This window comes from Chelonoidis abingdonii, chromosome 8 (genome assembly GCF_003597395.2).
Source record: "Chelonoidis abingdonii isolate Lonesome George chromosome 8, CheloAbing_2.0, whole genome shotgun sequence".
Lineage (NCBI taxonomy): Eukaryota > Metazoa > Chordata > Testudines > Testudinidae > Chelonoidis > Chelonoidis abingdonii.
This window is the reverse complement of record NC_133776.1, coordinates 49825873-49842849: the sequence shown is the minus strand read 5'-3', so window position 1 is coordinate 49842849 and position 16977 is coordinate 49825873. Positions and strand designations below refer to the sequence as shown.

Below are 16977 nucleotides of genomic sequence, written 5' to 3'. Positions count from 1 at the left end.
CTAGACATCTTGCTGTTTATATATCTGCCAAAACATGCCCATATAAATTATTGAAAAAAAATCCCAGATTTTGTAACTGGAGAACAGCACACCATAATCTTTTCAGCCCTGGACACTAATGGATTTTGATTTCTGATGCTACACCTCATTGTTTTTTCTCATTGACTGAGCCCGGTTGCTTAATCCGAATAAGCATTATATCAATTTAAAGATATTTAAAATCCAGGCAAAAAAAGGTACTGTAAGTAAAACTCTCTAACATTAAATAAAAATGAATGTTGATACAACTGTCAGATGCCCTTGTGCTTACTGGGCATGCTCACTTGCTCGTGCTCTGTCGCTCTCTCCTGAGTCTTTTGCTGTCGCCTCAGTCTTTTCCTCCAGGCCCCTCTTTGCAGAGAGAAGAGGGCGAGTGGAGAAAGGAGATCCAGGTCTAGTTCTGCAAACACCCTTTTCTGGAGTACGCCAGGCTGTGTTGCTGACTTCACATTACACTGGGATTAATGGCGTTGTTCTGCCTTCTGGGCTCTTACAGCGTGAGAAAGATGCAAGGACTGACAAATTCTGGAGAACAGATTTCCTCCCTTCTTTTCCTCTAACATCACGCAGCCTCCTCATTGTTTAAAGGGATCATTGTTTGGATTTGATCGGCTCCTTCTAAGCGAGAGGTAAATAGAGATTTCTTCCTCCCCTCCACCCCCACCCTTTCCTGATGGTATTTACTGGTCTGTTGCATGATAACGCAGACATCTTAGCTGTTATGCAGGGTCAGTTCATTCAAGTAACAACCTCCTGCCTCTGTTATTAATGCTCACTCCGCTTTACAAGGCAGGAGATTTGGAGGCGGTCGTTTGTTCAGACCAGATATGGATTCACTGAAAGACTTCTCAAAGCGAGTTCAATTGATCTGGTTCCATAAAAATAGACAAAAAATGGTAAATGGGTAAGAGCGCAGTCCAGGGCACACTGAGCCCAGGAATGGTAACGCCGCTTTATGTATCATTAGATAACAGCGCTAAACTCATTTGCTGTGTGTCCAAGGTACTGAAATATCTCTAGCCGTCATTCAGAAGCTCAGAGGGGCTTGTGGGCTGCATATACCTCCCTTTTTGTCCTCTCCATTTTAGCTCTGCGGCGTACAGGGAGATCGAAGCCCTTTCATTTCTCTCCCAGGCTCTAGGATTTACTAATCTGCTCTGTAAAGAAATACGGCTAATTCCAGGATATCACAAGACAAGGACATTTACCTCCAAAAGCTGGTGTGAAGAATGGGCGCAGATGGAGAAAGCTGTAGATAATCTCACAATAGGCTGAGTTTAGCAATCATTGTAGCGTTTTTAATTAGCAGGTTGGAAAAGTTCCCGAACAGTCAGTAAGATCTGATAGTTTTACTTTCATATGTTTGTCGGCAGAGACTATGATTAAGACACTTATTGATATTTAAATTCTGATACAAAGATCTATTTATATTTCAATGAGAAAGGCTGCCGCATTCAAAGTAAAGAGTTCTATGAACTGTAAGGAAAAGGATGCTTTAAAGCGCAGATGCTGAATCTTACCTTTTTTTGGCGGAAGAGACAAATATCCAGATTTATTTGCGGGGGGAGAGGCAGATTTAGACTATCTGACAAAAATGCACCCAGTGCTGCTGCTGACAGTGTAATGTAAATCTGCTCACAGAATCAACTTGCCACAACAGATTTTTAATTTATGAAGTTTGGACGCTTCTTGAATCCATCTCAGTTTGTCTAAACAAGTACCTACTTGCCACCAAGGTATGAGTAAAATTCCATTCGATTACCACTATTTTAGAAACTTGAAATACTATTAAATCTAGTAATATATCTGCCTGCTTTTCCCCACAAGATACATTGATTGTAATATAAAGTCTGAGATTTTATCCAAATTACCAATGTGAACATTCACTTAATTTCAATTAAACTGTTGTTATGCAATAATTTGTATGTAGAGTCCCCATAATAGCCAAAAATTACATACTCAAATTCAATATTAGCTAACTATTTCTAGAACAAGTTGCCATTTAAAATATACTAGAATGCTCAGGATCTGTTTCTTTGGAGAGTATATATCTGGTGGTTCTCTTTTCTGGTCTTACTTTACATTAAAGTGACCTAGCCAACAAATGAAAGTCACCACTTCTTAAAAAAGAACAAAATTAAATGTATGATTGTGATTAAAAATATGACATTTAATATGGAACACATCACTGCAGCAAAAACAGCATATATTTTATTAAACTCATAAAGTAAACAATCAGAGCTAAAGACATAAGTTCCTTTAAAAATAATTAATCTATGCTTTTAAATTAATTCTTTTCTATATTCTTATAATTAAACAAAACTGTTTGCCATTAGACCTTCATTTTGTTTTATTTCACTGCAAAATATTTGTTGCTCTTGTTCAAACAAATTTTTCAATAGAAAAATCAGAAACAGGCTCTTTACTAAACTATCATGCCACTCATTATTTCACCATACAGACAATATTTCATTTGTCACTGTGGACAATTTCATCTTAATGTTTAGGGTGACCAGTGTGTGGCTTTCATTAGGCAGTAATACATGTATTAAACAGAAAAAAAAAGAATGCAGGCAGGGATATGTAGAGGAGTTACCATTTTTAGAAAACAGATTTTTTTTTTTAAACCTCAGACCCATGTAATCTCCATGGCTCTAACGCTGTAATTTCTATCCTAGTGCAACCCAGTTGAAATAATTAAAAATCCTATTTTGTATATAATATGCAACATGGGCAAGATCTGTGCTAGGTACAGGAGTGGGTGTGAAGCACTCCATGCCCTGTAAGCCTGATAGAATGAATTGGGGGTCAGCTGGCTGTGTGGCCATGCAGGGGTGTCTACCCTATGGAGATGCCCTCTGGAATGGCCCATACAGGACTGGCATAGAAGGTCAGTTTGGGACAAACCGCAAATGGTCCATGGCAGTCTGGGGAGGAGCTGTGGATCCACTTTTACACAAATATAGTGGTCCCAATACCCTGTGAAATTGAGGTGGAGGGGCTGATGGGTGTGAATTTCACCTGTCTGTTGCATCTCTCTGCTTACACCAATTCTGTATCAGATGTTCTCAGTTTAGGATTAAGATGATATTTTTCCTACATACAAACTCAGACTGGGCAAATCATTCCCCTTGGTTCACCACAGTAAAAGAGCTCCACTACAGGAGTGGTATGGGGACCACAGAGGCCCCATAAGACTTTCACTATCATTGGATGCATCTGGTGGCTGGCTTCTCTGCAGCTTGTACAATAGGCCTGTGCAGTACCATTTATGCTACAGTACATCTGTAACAGACTAGTAGCCCTTTAAACTATAATAGGCACTAAAACCACAATACAAGACTCAAAGCTGTTCCCTCTGGGAAGGCTGTGAGTTCCCTATTAGTCTCTTTTGTCTGGGTGCCCAGACTTAGTCAAACTCCTCTTAATGGGCTAGTCACACAATCCCATTCTGCCCTGTGTCAGGGTGGGTACTATAGTCCATTCACCGCACACTGTCACATACCTTCATTCTGAGAGGGTGTCTGGGTGTACACTGTGTAAAAACCCCTTTTCCTCCTTCCTTCCCAGCAATTCTATAGTCACAAGTTCAGACCAGAGGGAGCATTGTGATGATGTATGCTGACACCCTGGCCAGACAGCATCATTAGTGATTCTTGCATCCAGCACAGTTGCTTTTGGTTGAGGTACAGCAGAAATGTCAAATATGGGCTAAGTCTAGCCCCACCCCCCATGCCTTTATCTGGCCTCCAGCTCCCTCTGGACACAGAGGAGCTAGGCCCATTGCATCTGTGGTGGTCCCTCCGTCTCAGGCGGTGTCAGGCTTACAGGGAGGCCACTCTGACTTGCTGCATCAGGCAATAAACAAAAGCTAATCAGCACTTCCCTAGCTCAAGCCTCCTGGCTAAGGCAGACAGTAAACAGTCTAGGCTGTGACTCTTTGGACTGGGCAGAGCAATAAGTAGTCTTTAGCCTAAGCCTTCTGGCTAAGGCAGTGTAATGGGGTCAGCACCCACCTCTCATGAGCGCCCCTGTTTTGGCCACTACATTCCTGCAATCACTCAGTTTTTGAACAGAGTGGCACCTACCTCTTGCAGGCACCCCCTTTCTGGTTGGGTGGGAGCTTGTTCTTCTTTCAGCTCTTACAACAGGGTGGCACCTGCCTCTTGCAAGTGCCCCCCTGGCTAACGGTAGTTTAGCAGGTCTTCAGCAACTCAGCCCTCTGGTCAAGTCATACACACTGTCCCCCACTTCCCAGGTATACAGTCTCTAGTTCTTTCTCACAGCTCTGGTACGAGGTCATAGCACCAAGGCTCCCACCCCAGAGTAGCCCAACAGGGGCCCATCTCAGTACCCTCACTTGGTGTCCTTTCAGAAGCCCTCACTGGACTCAGTCTTCAACCAGATCAGCAGAGTCCATCACAGTACCCACACCTGGGCTGGCTAGGTTCTGGTCTCAGACCCCTGGGCTCAGCCTGCTCACACTAACCTTTCCATGCTCCTGGCTGCTCTTCTAGCCAGACAGGCACCCGATCTTTAGCAGCCTTCCCTGGGCTAAGTCCTACCCGCAGTGAGCTGTCCGTAGTCCTGCTGCTCTTTCTGCCAACCAGGCTCCCAGTTCTCCCTCTTCAATCTCCAGGTAGCAACTAACTGCTCTGCCTCTGCTACCTCCTTATATCTGGGCCTTCCACCCCTGACTGGTTGCTCCAACATCCCCTCTGATTGTCTGCTTCTCTGCAACCACTCTAGGTCACCTGGAGGACTTCTCCTCTGCTATTTTCTGGGGCAAAGTGAGGCAGAGCCATAGGCCTCCAGCAGGGGGCCTCTGGACCTAGTCCATTCATCACAGGCAGGCAGTAAACACAGTCTAGGCTCTGAATCCCTGGGTGGGGAAGAACAATATGGAATCTTTAGTGCAGCCTCCTGGCTAAGGCAGACAGAGACCGCAGTCTAGGGGCTTGCAGCCTTCTGGCTGGGACAAGTCACAAAGAAGGCACAGGCCTTCTGGCCTAGGGTGAGAAGGCTGCTGTGACAGGTTGAATTACAGAACCTGCCTTGGGAGCTGCCACCTGATGTGCCAAGACTACTTTTGCCGCTGCTTTTTCTGCCAAGCTTGGATTCCCAGCACCCTGTTTTGCTAAGCCAGACATGCCCATCTGCTCCAACAAAGACCCAGGGTCTGAATTACTTACCCCAAAGCTGCAGACTTAACTGAAAACAGCTAAGAGAAGTGTTTTTGTTTTTAACACTTAGATGCTCAACTCCCAATGAGGTTTAAACCCAAATAAATTAGCTTTACCCTGTATAAAGCTTATACAGGGTAAACTCATTAATTGTTTGCCCTTTAAAACACTGATAGAGAGGTATGCACAGCTGTTCCCTCCCCCAGGTATTAATATATACTCTGGGTTAATTAATAAGTAAAAAGTGATTTTATTAAATACAGAAAGTAGGATTTAAGTAGTAACAGACAGAACAGAGTGAATTACCAAGTAAAACACCAGTCTATGTTTAATTTAACTGAATATAGATAAAATCCTCACCAGTTTCAGAATGCTTCCTTTTACAGACTAATCTTCTTTTAGTCTGGGTCCAGCAATTACTTACACCCCTTGCAGTTACTGTCCTTTGTTTTAGTTTTTTTCAGTATTTTGGGGGGTGAAGAGGCTCTTTCTTTAGCCAGCTGAAGACCAAATGGAGGGGCTTCCCCTGGGCTTACATAGACTCTCTCTTGTGGGTGGAGATCCCCTCATCTCTCCTATGCAAAGTCCAGCTACAAAATGGAGTTTTGGAATTACCTGGGCAAGTCACATGTTCATGCATCAGTGAGTTCCTTACCAGCCAAGCCACATTCCTGGGAAAGCCCAGATGTGGATTGGTGTCTCCAAGTTCACTGTTGGCTTAAGTGTTGATTGGGCACTTATTGAGAATAGTTTTTTCTCAGAAAGCTGACCAACTGCTTCACTACAGCCTACTTAGAATCAAATAAGTATGCAGCCAATATTCATAACTTCGAATACAAAAATGATACATGCATACAAGTAGGATTAATAGATTCAGTAAATCATGGCCTTTACAGAAATATGTTACATGGCATATGTAGCATAAAACACATTCTAGTTATGTTATATATATATACACATTCATAAGCATATTTCCATAAAGCCTTATCACAGCTTATAAAGGCATCACAGCTGCCACCCCAGGGTTAGCAGCAGAGGGTTGGTGGGACCCAGGCTATCCCTACTCTACTAAGTCCACCCAGAGTCCTAAAAGCGCCTGGGGATCCCGCCATTAGGACAGTGGGAATCCTGCTGAAACATGCTGAATCATACTGTGACATCACAACCTGACTAATGTCTGGTTCCCCCAGGTTACTTCCTACCACAGTACCTTGGTGTGGCTCCGTAGTCTGCAGGTCCTCAGCTTCCTCAGGGTAAGTGGCGGATGGCAGTCCCAGCAGCTTTTCCCAACTCTTGGTCTCTTCCAGAGGCAGGATGCCACACAGATCAGAGTCTGGTCCAAAGTCCTGTAGCAGGCTAGAGTTGTCTGCCTCCTTGCCTGGCTCTGACCGAATTGACCTCCTGTGCTTGCCTTGTTCCCAGCCTTTCTCCAGCCCTGCTCAGTTCCTGCCTCCTGTTCTGATCCTTGGCTCTGACCCCTGGTTGTTGACTCCAGCACTGTCCCTTGGCACTGTTCCTAGCCACTGACTCCAGTTCTGACCACTAGGCTTGACTGCCACTGCTTTGACCACCCATGCCCTGGTCCATGACAGTATCTCAGGAGGATGTTACTAAAGTTAGACATGTTTAAATCAGCAGGTCCAGCTAAATTGCATCCAAGAGTTTTAGAAGAGCTGGCTGCGGAGCTCACTAGACTGTTAATGTTCATTTTAAATACATCTTGGAACAATGGGGACTCCAGAAAACTGGAAGAAAGCTAATGGTGTGCCAATATTTTAAAAGGGTAAACAAGATGACTGGGGTAATTATAGGGCACTCAGTCTGACATAGATTCCAGGAAAGATAATGGAGCGGCTGTTAGGGGACTCAATTAATGGAGTATTAAAAGGAGGGTAACATAATTAATGGAAGTCAGCATGGGTTTATGGAAAACAAAGCCTGTCAAACTAACTTGATTTTTTTAATGAGATTACAAGTTTGACTGATAAACCTAATAGTATTTGTGTAATATAGTCAGATTTCTGTAAGGCATTTGACTTGGTACCATGCAACATTTTGATTAAAAAGTTAGGACGCCATCAAATGAACATGTCACACATTACACAGATTAAAAGCTGGCTAACTGATAAGTCTCAAAATGTAATTGTAAATGGGGAATAGTCATTGAGCGTGTGTGTTTCCAATGGGGTATCACAGAGATGGATTCTTGGCCCTAGGATATTAAACATTCTTATCAATGTCTTGGAAGAAACACAAAATCATCATTGTAGATGACGCAAAAATTGGGGTAAATATTGAAGAGGACAGGTCACTGATTCAGAGTGAGCTGGATCACTTGGTAAACTGAGTGCAAGCAAATAATGTGTTTGAATATGGCTAAATGTAAATGTATACATTTAGGAACAAAGAATGCAGGCCATACATACAGGATGGGGGACTCTATCCTGGGAAGCAGTGACTCTGAAAAAGATTTGGGGGTTGTGGTGGATAATCAGCTGAACATAAGCTCCCAGTGCAATGCAATGTCCAAAAGAGCCACTGCAATCCTTGGATGCATAAAGAGGTGACTCTCACAGAGTAGAGGTTATTTTAGCTCTATATTTGGCATTGGTTAAACACCTGCTGGAGTACTGGGTTCTGTTCTGGTACCCTCAATTCAAGAAGGATGTTGATAAGTTGGAGAGGGTTCAGAGAAGAGTCACAAGAATGACTAAAGGATTAGAAAACATATCTCCTAGTGATAAATGTGAGGAGCTCAATGTGTTTTGCTTTTCAAATAGAAGGTTAAGGGGTGACTTACAGACTGTAATTATGTAGGCTTGTATGCAATGTTGTAGCTGTGTTGGTCCCAGGTTATTAGATACACACACAGACAGTAAGCTCAGAAGCTTGCCTCTCTCACCAACAGAATTCAGTGCTTCCCAGGATATTACCTCACCCACCTTGTCTTTATAAATAGGCCTGGCAGAATTAAATGTATTTATTTATTTTTGTAACTTCAAATGATTAATATCAATGTTTATTTTAAAGCTTTTTTATTTTTAACTATTTTGATTTTCTCAGTTGCATGAGGTGGGGGGGACGCATAGATCAGGGGATGGGGTTTGGGGGGAAGAGGCAGAGTGGGGCAGAGCTGGGATGGGAAGAGAGGGGGCAGGGGCAGAGCAGGGGCAGGGGCTGAGGGGAAGGGGTGGGACAGAGGCGGAGGCAGTTTCCTGGCCCCTGCTGTGTGCAGCCTATGAGGGGCCAGCTCAGCCGTCTGGGGGATCGAGCTGGATGTTGGAGCTGGAGCACCAAATTTCCTGGTGCCCTAGGCAGCTGCTTAGTTTGCATATGAGTAGGGATGGCCCTGCTGGCCAATTATTGAATAAAATGGGCCATGACAGTGAGGCTTTATAGGGCTCACTGCATGGCTGTGGAACCACGGACACTGGCTTCCTGTGGGTGCTAGGGGAGAGGGAGGCTGTGCTTGCTGACTGTTGTAGATGGGTGTCTTTGTCTATTTCTGTGTGTCAGGTGAAATCAACATTTACCAAAGACTAACCATTATCAAATCCTGGCAGCCTTATCTATAATACCTACATGGGGAACAAATACTTATTAATGGGCTCTTCTGTCTAGCGGAGAAAGCTCGAACACAATCCAGTGCCTGGAACTTGAAGATAGATTAATTCAGATTAAAAATAAGGTATAAATTAAGAGAGTTATTAACCACTGGAACAATTTACCAAGGGTTGTTGTGGATTATCCATCACTGAGTATTTTTAAACCAAATTGGGTGTTTTTCTAAAAGATCTGCTCTAGGAATTATCATTCAGGTCTTGGAATCTGTGACTTTAAAAGACATGCTCTAGTGCAAACATGAGTTATTGGGTTTGATATGTTTACTTATAAAATAGAAATAAATGTTTCCTATACGGAAGGAAGGAATCACAGGTTGGAATTCTCTGGCCTGTGTCATGCAGGAAATCAAATTTGATAGAGATCATAATGGTCTCTTCAGATGAAAATCTGTTAATATATTAATTTTCTTCTTTATAGAATAAATGTAACAATTCAACCATGTTGGGTGAAAAATGAGGCATAGACGTAGAATGGAACAATATGCAAATATTCACTTTAGGCAGCCTGAATATAAGTTTGCTATTTCTGTCATTTCATAAAAGTAGCAAAATCTACTTGTTCTTCTCTATATTGCCAAGGAGTGGACAGCTTCTTTTCATAAAATTTCTTAGTCATTTTGTTCAACTGAAGTTCCTTTGGAAAACAAATTGATAGTCAACAGTTTCTGGAAATAATAATATGCAAAAACAGCTTCAGAGAATTTGAAAATTTATTGTAGTACTTTTTACATTTTTCTGGTCCTTGTGCCTAGTTCATTGAAGTGCTCAGTGATGCCATCTGTCTGTCTCTGGGTTGTTTCACTTTGAATTGGCAAAAATTGCTCTAGTCTTCTCTAGCCCAAATTTCATTTTCGGTTTGTATTTCTCTTTGCCCCTTAGAACTTGGTAAAGAATAAAACAATTAATGATTACAGAATGACTAACTGACCTGAAGGGTCCAACAAGGAAATTCTTCTCAGTGTAATAAGAACTGTTATTAATTTGCATATCTCTTTTTAAGAAGCAATGTAATAATAGGTATCATTTTCAAAAGTGAGTGCCTAAAGTTAGGCCCTAAAGTTATATTTAGGCACTTAACTAAAAATGACTTGGTTTTCAAAGATACTGAGCAACTTCCATTGTGAAATAAAAATAGAGAGAATTAATTGAGGACAAGAGCAACTTGGTTAGGTTCATGCCAATAATTTGTAAATGGTCAAAAGATTGCAATGCAAATGAATTTTGCAGTATTGGTTGAATAAAACTAACTTTTTTTTTTTTAAAGACCAGACCTAGTTCTCTGAGGAAATGGATACTTCTTCCAAACAATGTCCAGTCAAAAAACGAGTTAAAATCCATCCCAACACAGTGACAGTGAAATATACATCACATTATCCCCAACCTGGAGAAGAGGGCTCTGATGAAATCAGTGAAGATATCGGAAGCTTTATGGAGGACAATCCAAAGAAAAGGTTGCTGAGTGACAGAAAAAGGAAAGGAAGAGCCTTCTTTGGGACTATGGATATCCAACCTCAGCCAGCCCAAGAGACGAAAGCCAATGAGACTGGACAACGCCAGAATTTTACAGAAGGAAGCATATTTCAGTCCAGAAAGACTTGGGTAGTGCTGTTTGCCTCTGCCTTGGCTCATGGGTGTGTGGCTCTGATAACTAGACTTGCTTCTGATCGTTCCAAAGTGCCCTCCCTAGAACTAATTTTCATTCGTTCAGTCATACAGGTGTTGTCTGTCATTGTTGTGTGTTACTACCACGAGGACCCCTTTGGACCAAAAGGATACAGACTGCAGCTCTTCTTCTATGGTGTCTGCAATGTTATCTCCATTACCTGTGCTTACACCTCCTTCTCTATAGTACCCCCAAGCAATGGGACCATTATGTGGAGAGCAACCACCACGGTCTTTAGTGCCATTTTGGCTTTTTTACTAATAGATGAACGAATGGCTTATATAGACATAATGACAGTAGTTAGTAGTGTCTTTGGTGTTTGCCTGGTCATGTTCCCCAACATTGTTAATGAAGAAAATTCTTTGCTCAATGTCTGGAAAGAAGCCTTTGGCTACACCATGACAGTTATGGCAGGCTTAACTACAGCTCTTTCCATGATAGTCTACAAGTCAATCAAAGATAGGGTCAGTATGTGGACTGCACTATTTACTTTTGGTTGGACTGGAACTGCATGGGGAGCCTCTACCATGTTTTTTCTTCAAGAGCCAATTATCCCACTGGATGGAGAAACCTGGAGCTATCTCATTGCCATCTGCATATGTTCTACTGTGGCTTTCCTGGGTGTCTATTATGCCTTGAATAAATTTCACACAGCTCTGGTCAGCACAGTGCAACATTTAGAGATTGTGATAGCCATGATTCTGCAGCTCGCAGTGCTACGCATCTTTCCCAGCATTTATGACTTCATTGGAGGGGCCATTATTATGATTAGTGTTGTTTTCCTGGCATGTTATAAGCTGTCCTGGAAGAATTTAGGAAGGCAAGATTATCAGGAGATACTGGATTCTTCCATTAAATGAATGTCAATTTGTTGTAGTCTTTACTGTAATAGTTTCTTCACCACGATGTCGATATTAATGTTCATTTACCAATGTCCTTTGTCTAGTAGAGTGGACAGAGTACTAACTTTCTTGTTCAGAAATGTGCCAGATTCATACCTGACATAACAATGTTTAAATAAGTAGAGTTGTACCAGAGACGAATTTGTCCCAATGTGTTAAATAATTTAAAATGTTTCAATATGTGAACTTAGATTTACTCTCAGCTGGTATGCAGTAGCTGCTAAGATTAGATATAGAGAATTCTGTCATAGGACTCTTTCTATCATAGTCCTCCTTCTATAACATAATATTGAGACAGAAGGATTCACTATGGTTAGTCATTCTGGACAGTGCACCTGTAGAATATTTTATGGCAACAAGAAAGTCATATGTTGACATTCACCACTGAAGGAGGAAATTCATGTTCCATAGTAACAGTATTCTTACTTGGTTGAAGCATGTAATATTTTATAAGTAAGAATTTTAACATGTATATGGTTATAATTCTTTAAATATCTGCTGGGAGAAGAGTAAATAAATAAAGTGATGTTCTCTGTGCTCTAATAGTAAAGGTGCTGTCAGAATCTCCATAATAATCCTTGACTTGGTCCTAAAACTCCCTGTTAGCTGAAAGCTGGAACACATGAAACTAGAAAAAGATATTCATGGGCAAAAATGAAAAGGAAGATGTGAGGCTATTTGGACATTGTCAGAGTGAAATGCACTTAAAAGCTAGTTTCAGATGTTTTTAACTCAGAAATGTTTCTAGCCACGGCTATTACTGCCTCACTTTCATAAGCAGCAAATCCACCTAGCTATCCACCCCTCTATTGACTCATGCCTCCTCCTTGAATCTTTGGTTTCTTCCCTTGTGTGTGCCCATGGTAGCCTCAGGAAATGTGCCTCCCTCAGAGAGGACACCTCTGCCCATGCTTCTTATTCAAGTTTGGACCACAAGCTCTACTCCTAGACACAGATTTGCCTTCTGTGTCTCTTGAGGTTGAAGAAATTCACTCATGTTTGGGTTGAACAGCATGTAACACCCCCTTTCCCTGACAGTAGTTTCTGGGGGAAAAAAGATTTGTTTAAAATAGACAAAGAGAGAGACAGAGAATCAGATTAAATTAAAAGCAGCAGTTTCCATCACATGCCTTATCCAGGTACTTTCCCAAACCCAGAGAGGCAGGCTCTGTTTGCCTCATTACAGAATAAAAAGGAAGCTCTCACATGTATAAAGAGCAAGCCCAGTCTCTGACTTCCCTGGCCAAAGTGACACCACCTTGCTGCTGTGTCCAGAGAGTTATTTCCTATCCCCCCGCCTCGCACACACTCATTATATTCCCTCCCCCTTCAATCCTAGGCAGCTCTCCTTGTTTTCCAAACCAATTTTCTCAAGATACAACCACACACAGTAAAGCCTGGTGAACAAATGCATGATCCATCCTGCCAGAGATGGCCAGCAGAGGAGATATATTTAAACAATGAGTAATGCAGCCTCTCTCATGCCAAATTCAAGTACAGCCTTTCACAGATGACTGAGTGCGGGTGTATCCAGTCTATCCAGACCTCTGTTTAAAACCTTTTATCTCAGTTTTTCATTGCCATGAAATATAAATTATTGGCAGACCCTCTGTCACACACTTGTTAAGGCAAAAGTTGGTATGGCTTTTTTAATGTGTGGTCTTGAAATAAATATTTAAGTACCAAAATGTTACCCAAGTATGAAAATTTGCCTGTAACGATTACTTGTGCTTTTTGCCAAACTGTGCTAAAATTGAAAGTTGAAGTGAATGGCTCCATAACCTATTTTCAGTCTGCTGAACCAGCAGCAATCCAGGCATTTTAAAGGCTTATTTCTGCTCTTATTGAAGCGAATAACAAAGTTTACATTGGCCTCACTTGCTGTAAGATGATATGATAGAACTGTTGATTTACAACAGTTGATATTACTCACATCACATGCACAGTGCTTGCAGTCATCCAACAGAGCAATGATCCAGATCTTATGGTTTACTTGTTCACTGCTAAATTAATAAATACAAAAATTGCATTACAAAATATAAGGTGGAGCTGGCAGTTGTGTCTGCGATTAATCTAGGGTTCACAGTACATCCTAGATTTAGGGTTCAGGTTCTTTATTCACGCAGCTACTTCTAGTTAATTAAGAAGATGAAACTGGTGAAGCATACACAAAATCTTTAAGATCTTTAGTTAATACAGACAAATATAATTGAAATAATAGAAAAATCAATATACATAAGCATAAAAAAGTAAAATAAAGTGGTTTTGTGCATTGTTCATGCTTCCAATCTTATACTGTGCATACTTGCAACCTTATGGAGACCATTAGAAACAAAGAGAGAAGAAAAGGTAAATGGAGCTCACCCAATGAAGAAGGCGCTGGGACAATTGTCCCATGTTATCATCCCAGTATCCCAGCTACAGATGAGGTTGACAAAGTTTTATACACTTTTTCCCATTCCACCCATGTACATCTGGGACCATATATGATCAAGTCAAGTCTCAGCCCATATTAATATTTAGGGTTCTGGTTGTTCATATTTGGCATTCCAGTTAACCATAATTACAGTTCCAACAGTTAACCCAACCATTTGCATCAGTCCCCTTCCCAATAGCTTTGATATGTCAATGCACTTAGCTCTTACTGAAAAAAGCCCGTAAGAAACTACTATCTGTTTGTTTGGGGTGTACCCTGTTTATCACCAAATTCATTGGTAAACTACCACAACATGCTTATTGATAAATTTTGTAACATCAGGTCAAGCATTCCATAATCTTTGGTCAATCATATAATACTCATACTATGTTACACCAACTGTAAACTTCTAAGCCTCATCTAAGTCATAGAAACTTAATGAGTAAGAGCTAAAGCCTAGCCCCAGGCTGCTGGAACAATTTTTATACTAGGGGTTCTGAGAGTCATTGAACTAAACTATAAACCCTGTATATAATAGAAAACACGCAAGCCAGGGGGTGTGGCAGCACCCCTAGTTCCACCACCTATGGCCAAGCCTACTTTTAATAGGGATATTTTGGTGGTTCTACTTCCTGTTACAGCTTCAATAACTCGTATTATTATTTCTATATGCAAGCTTAGCAGATAGCTTGTATTTACCCTAAACTATAAACCCTCCAAGGTCAGGACCACCATCAATGGTCAACATAGTGATGCCTTTAGTTAAATCTAACATATTTCATTATAAGATTTAGTTTACAGTTTTACCAAAATCTGTTTGGGCTGAAATTTTTCCATGCTGAATCTCTGTTTGAGGATGATTGTTTTGTGAAAGTTTCAGAAAAAATGGTTCATCCATTTCAAAGCATGAGTTAGGATCAAAATAGATGGGGGTTTTCCTCATGTTAAATAACTTTTACAACCATTTCTCTGAGATGCCCTTGAAATTTTGCAGAGTGGTAGCCCTGGGATCATGGAGTTGCTGTTTGCTGTTTCTGCAAAAATTCACCCAAATTGGCTGAGTTATAAGCAGAGCTGGTTGGAAACAGAATATTTGTCCCATGGGAAATTTTCACATTTTTAAATTAGGTTAGGTCCAAGTTGGAACAAAATGTCAAACATTTCTGTGAAATGAAAATGTTAGAAAAGGTTTGTTGGGTTTTTCCTTTGTCTTTTTTAGAACACAAACTAAATCATGTGCGACTTTGATCTGGAACAAGAAGTCTTAGAGTTCCCACCATGGATGATGAGCAAGAAGAGGATAATTAAATCATTAAAGTTGGGGAGGAATTAAAAGCAGGGGGACCACCTTTAATACTAGTACTTCTATATGAGTGTCAACCTCGAGCAAATCTGGATCTCATAAGAGAACAGTGGCAAGACTACCCCTTTCACATAACCAACTAATTTTGGTATGTCCTCCAGATGGTGGAATGGCTGGACACATAGGGGCCCTTTGCCCAGAAAATATAGCCCAGCAGGCCAAGTTAGAGCGGTGTAACAGGCCCAGGAGCATAGTGTTCTGGCAGGAGTCACCAGAGTGCACTGTTACACACAGAAAAAGAATTTGTAAGACTCAGTGTTTGAACAGTACAGTCTTTGAGGAAATGTTGTATTGATAGTTTTGTGATTCAGGTTCTCTCAGGGAAGTTTCTACTAAGGCAGGAGAATTTGCTTTCTGCCTTGATCTCTTGAAGTAGAACACTTATCAGGGTGGAGCTGCTCCAAGGGAGCTAAGCACTGGTGTCTGGGCCAAGATTTCCAAAGTAGGGGATTTCCTGAATGCTCGTTGCAGCCAACTATTTTCCAGGACTTGTGTATATAGTATAAATAAATAAATTACACTAAGAGACTACCAAGACTCCACAGCACTGATTTCTCTTGCAACAGGAAACCAATCTGTAAGTCCACAACATCTGCTACTGCTGAGCAGAGGTATGCTCCATGCCAACGAGGGGTAGGTTTGACCTCCTGCTTCTGAGATCATAAAATAAATTCTTAGCCAAGTGTGCAGAAAAGCTGGGTGTAAGTAAATATTATGCATTGTAATGGCAAAATGTAAATGTATACTTTTAGGAACAAAGACTGTAGGCAATACTTACAGCATGAGGGAAATCTGTCCTGGAAAGCTGTGACTCTGTCTGCTCTAAGCCATGCCAAGTCTGGGCACCAGTCTGGTACAAAGAGCAGGGAAAATGTCTCTCTTCTGCACTCACTGCCTCCATGCTAGGCCTTGGTTGTATGGGGGAGGAAACTGTCTGAATAGAATGCAGAGGGGACAAGAGCCAGGCTGAGTGGGAGGGAATGGGTAGGGGAGTAGATTGGGACAAGAAACATTGCAGGGGTCTGGGGAGATTGGGAAAGCTAGTGAAATGGGAACTAGGACTGGAAGTTGAGAAAGGGAGGACTGGGACCCAGGGAGGAAAATGCTAGGGAACTAGTAACCAGAGGATGGGGAGGGAGACTGAAATCAGATGGGAGTTGGGTGGAAGACTGGAACTAGCCAAGCAAGGACACAGACAAAGAGATGGTTGTTAGGAGGGCAGTAAGACTGGATGAGGAGCCTGGGGAGAGACTGACTTGGAGACAGTTGGGATGGAGAGAGAGGGTGTGGGGATGAGTGGAAGTCAGTGGGTTGGTGGGTGGGAAAGGACAAATAAGATGAAGAGCCAAAAACAGGGACCTGGGACTGGTTGGGGAATGATGGTTGGGGAACCTGGGATGGGAAGTCCAGAGAGGGACACTAATACAGGCAGGGCAAAGAGACTGGGACTGTGATGATAAACCTAAATGGAGATTGGGATTAGGGATGGGGAAGAGACAGAGCTGGGACAGGGACAGGTTGGATAGGAAGGCGTCTAAAGAGTCAAGAGTGGGAGAAACAGGCAGAAAAGTCTGTCCTCACTAAACCACACTCCCCTCCAATGCAAGGAATGCAATCCAAGATCCCTGAGTTTCACCATTCTTCTGCTGTCAGCAAAAACCTCTGGCAAACTGTCCCATCCCCCTCTAGTGCTACTCCATATAGGATTACAACGTACTACTCTTATCAGTAACTCCATTAGCTCAAGAGGCAAAGGGCTCAGCTGTGGATCAAAAATTTTTGATAACT

The 16977-nt window shown here is 41.8% G+C and overlaps 1 protein-coding gene across 3 annotated transcripts; it reads left to right on the top strand.

Annotated features, from left to right (window-relative positions):
- Positions 1 to 352: 352 nt before the first annotated feature.
- Positions 353 to 12064, top strand: SLC35G2 (solute carrier family 35 member G2). 3 transcript variants are annotated; one of them, XM_075068986.1, is made up of 4 exons: positions 353 to 668; positions 6858 to 7005; positions 7623 to 7785; positions 10115 to 12064. In XM_075068986.1, the coding sequence occupies exon 4, from the start codon at positions 10133 to 10135 to the stop codon at positions 11366 to 11368; it is 1236 nt and encodes a 411-aa protein (XP_074925087.1). In that variant the 5' UTR covers positions 353 to 668; positions 6858 to 7005; positions 7623 to 7785; positions 10115 to 10132; the 3' UTR covers positions 11369 to 12064. The 3 variants fall into 3 exon arrangements, with proteins under 3 accessions (XP_074925087.1, XP_074925088.1, XP_032634685.1); XM_075068987.1 differs by lacking the exon at positions 6858 to 7005; XM_032778794.2 differs by lacking the exons at positions 6858 to 7005; positions 7623 to 7785.
- The last annotated feature ends 4913 nt before the right edge of the window (positions 12065 to 16977 follow it).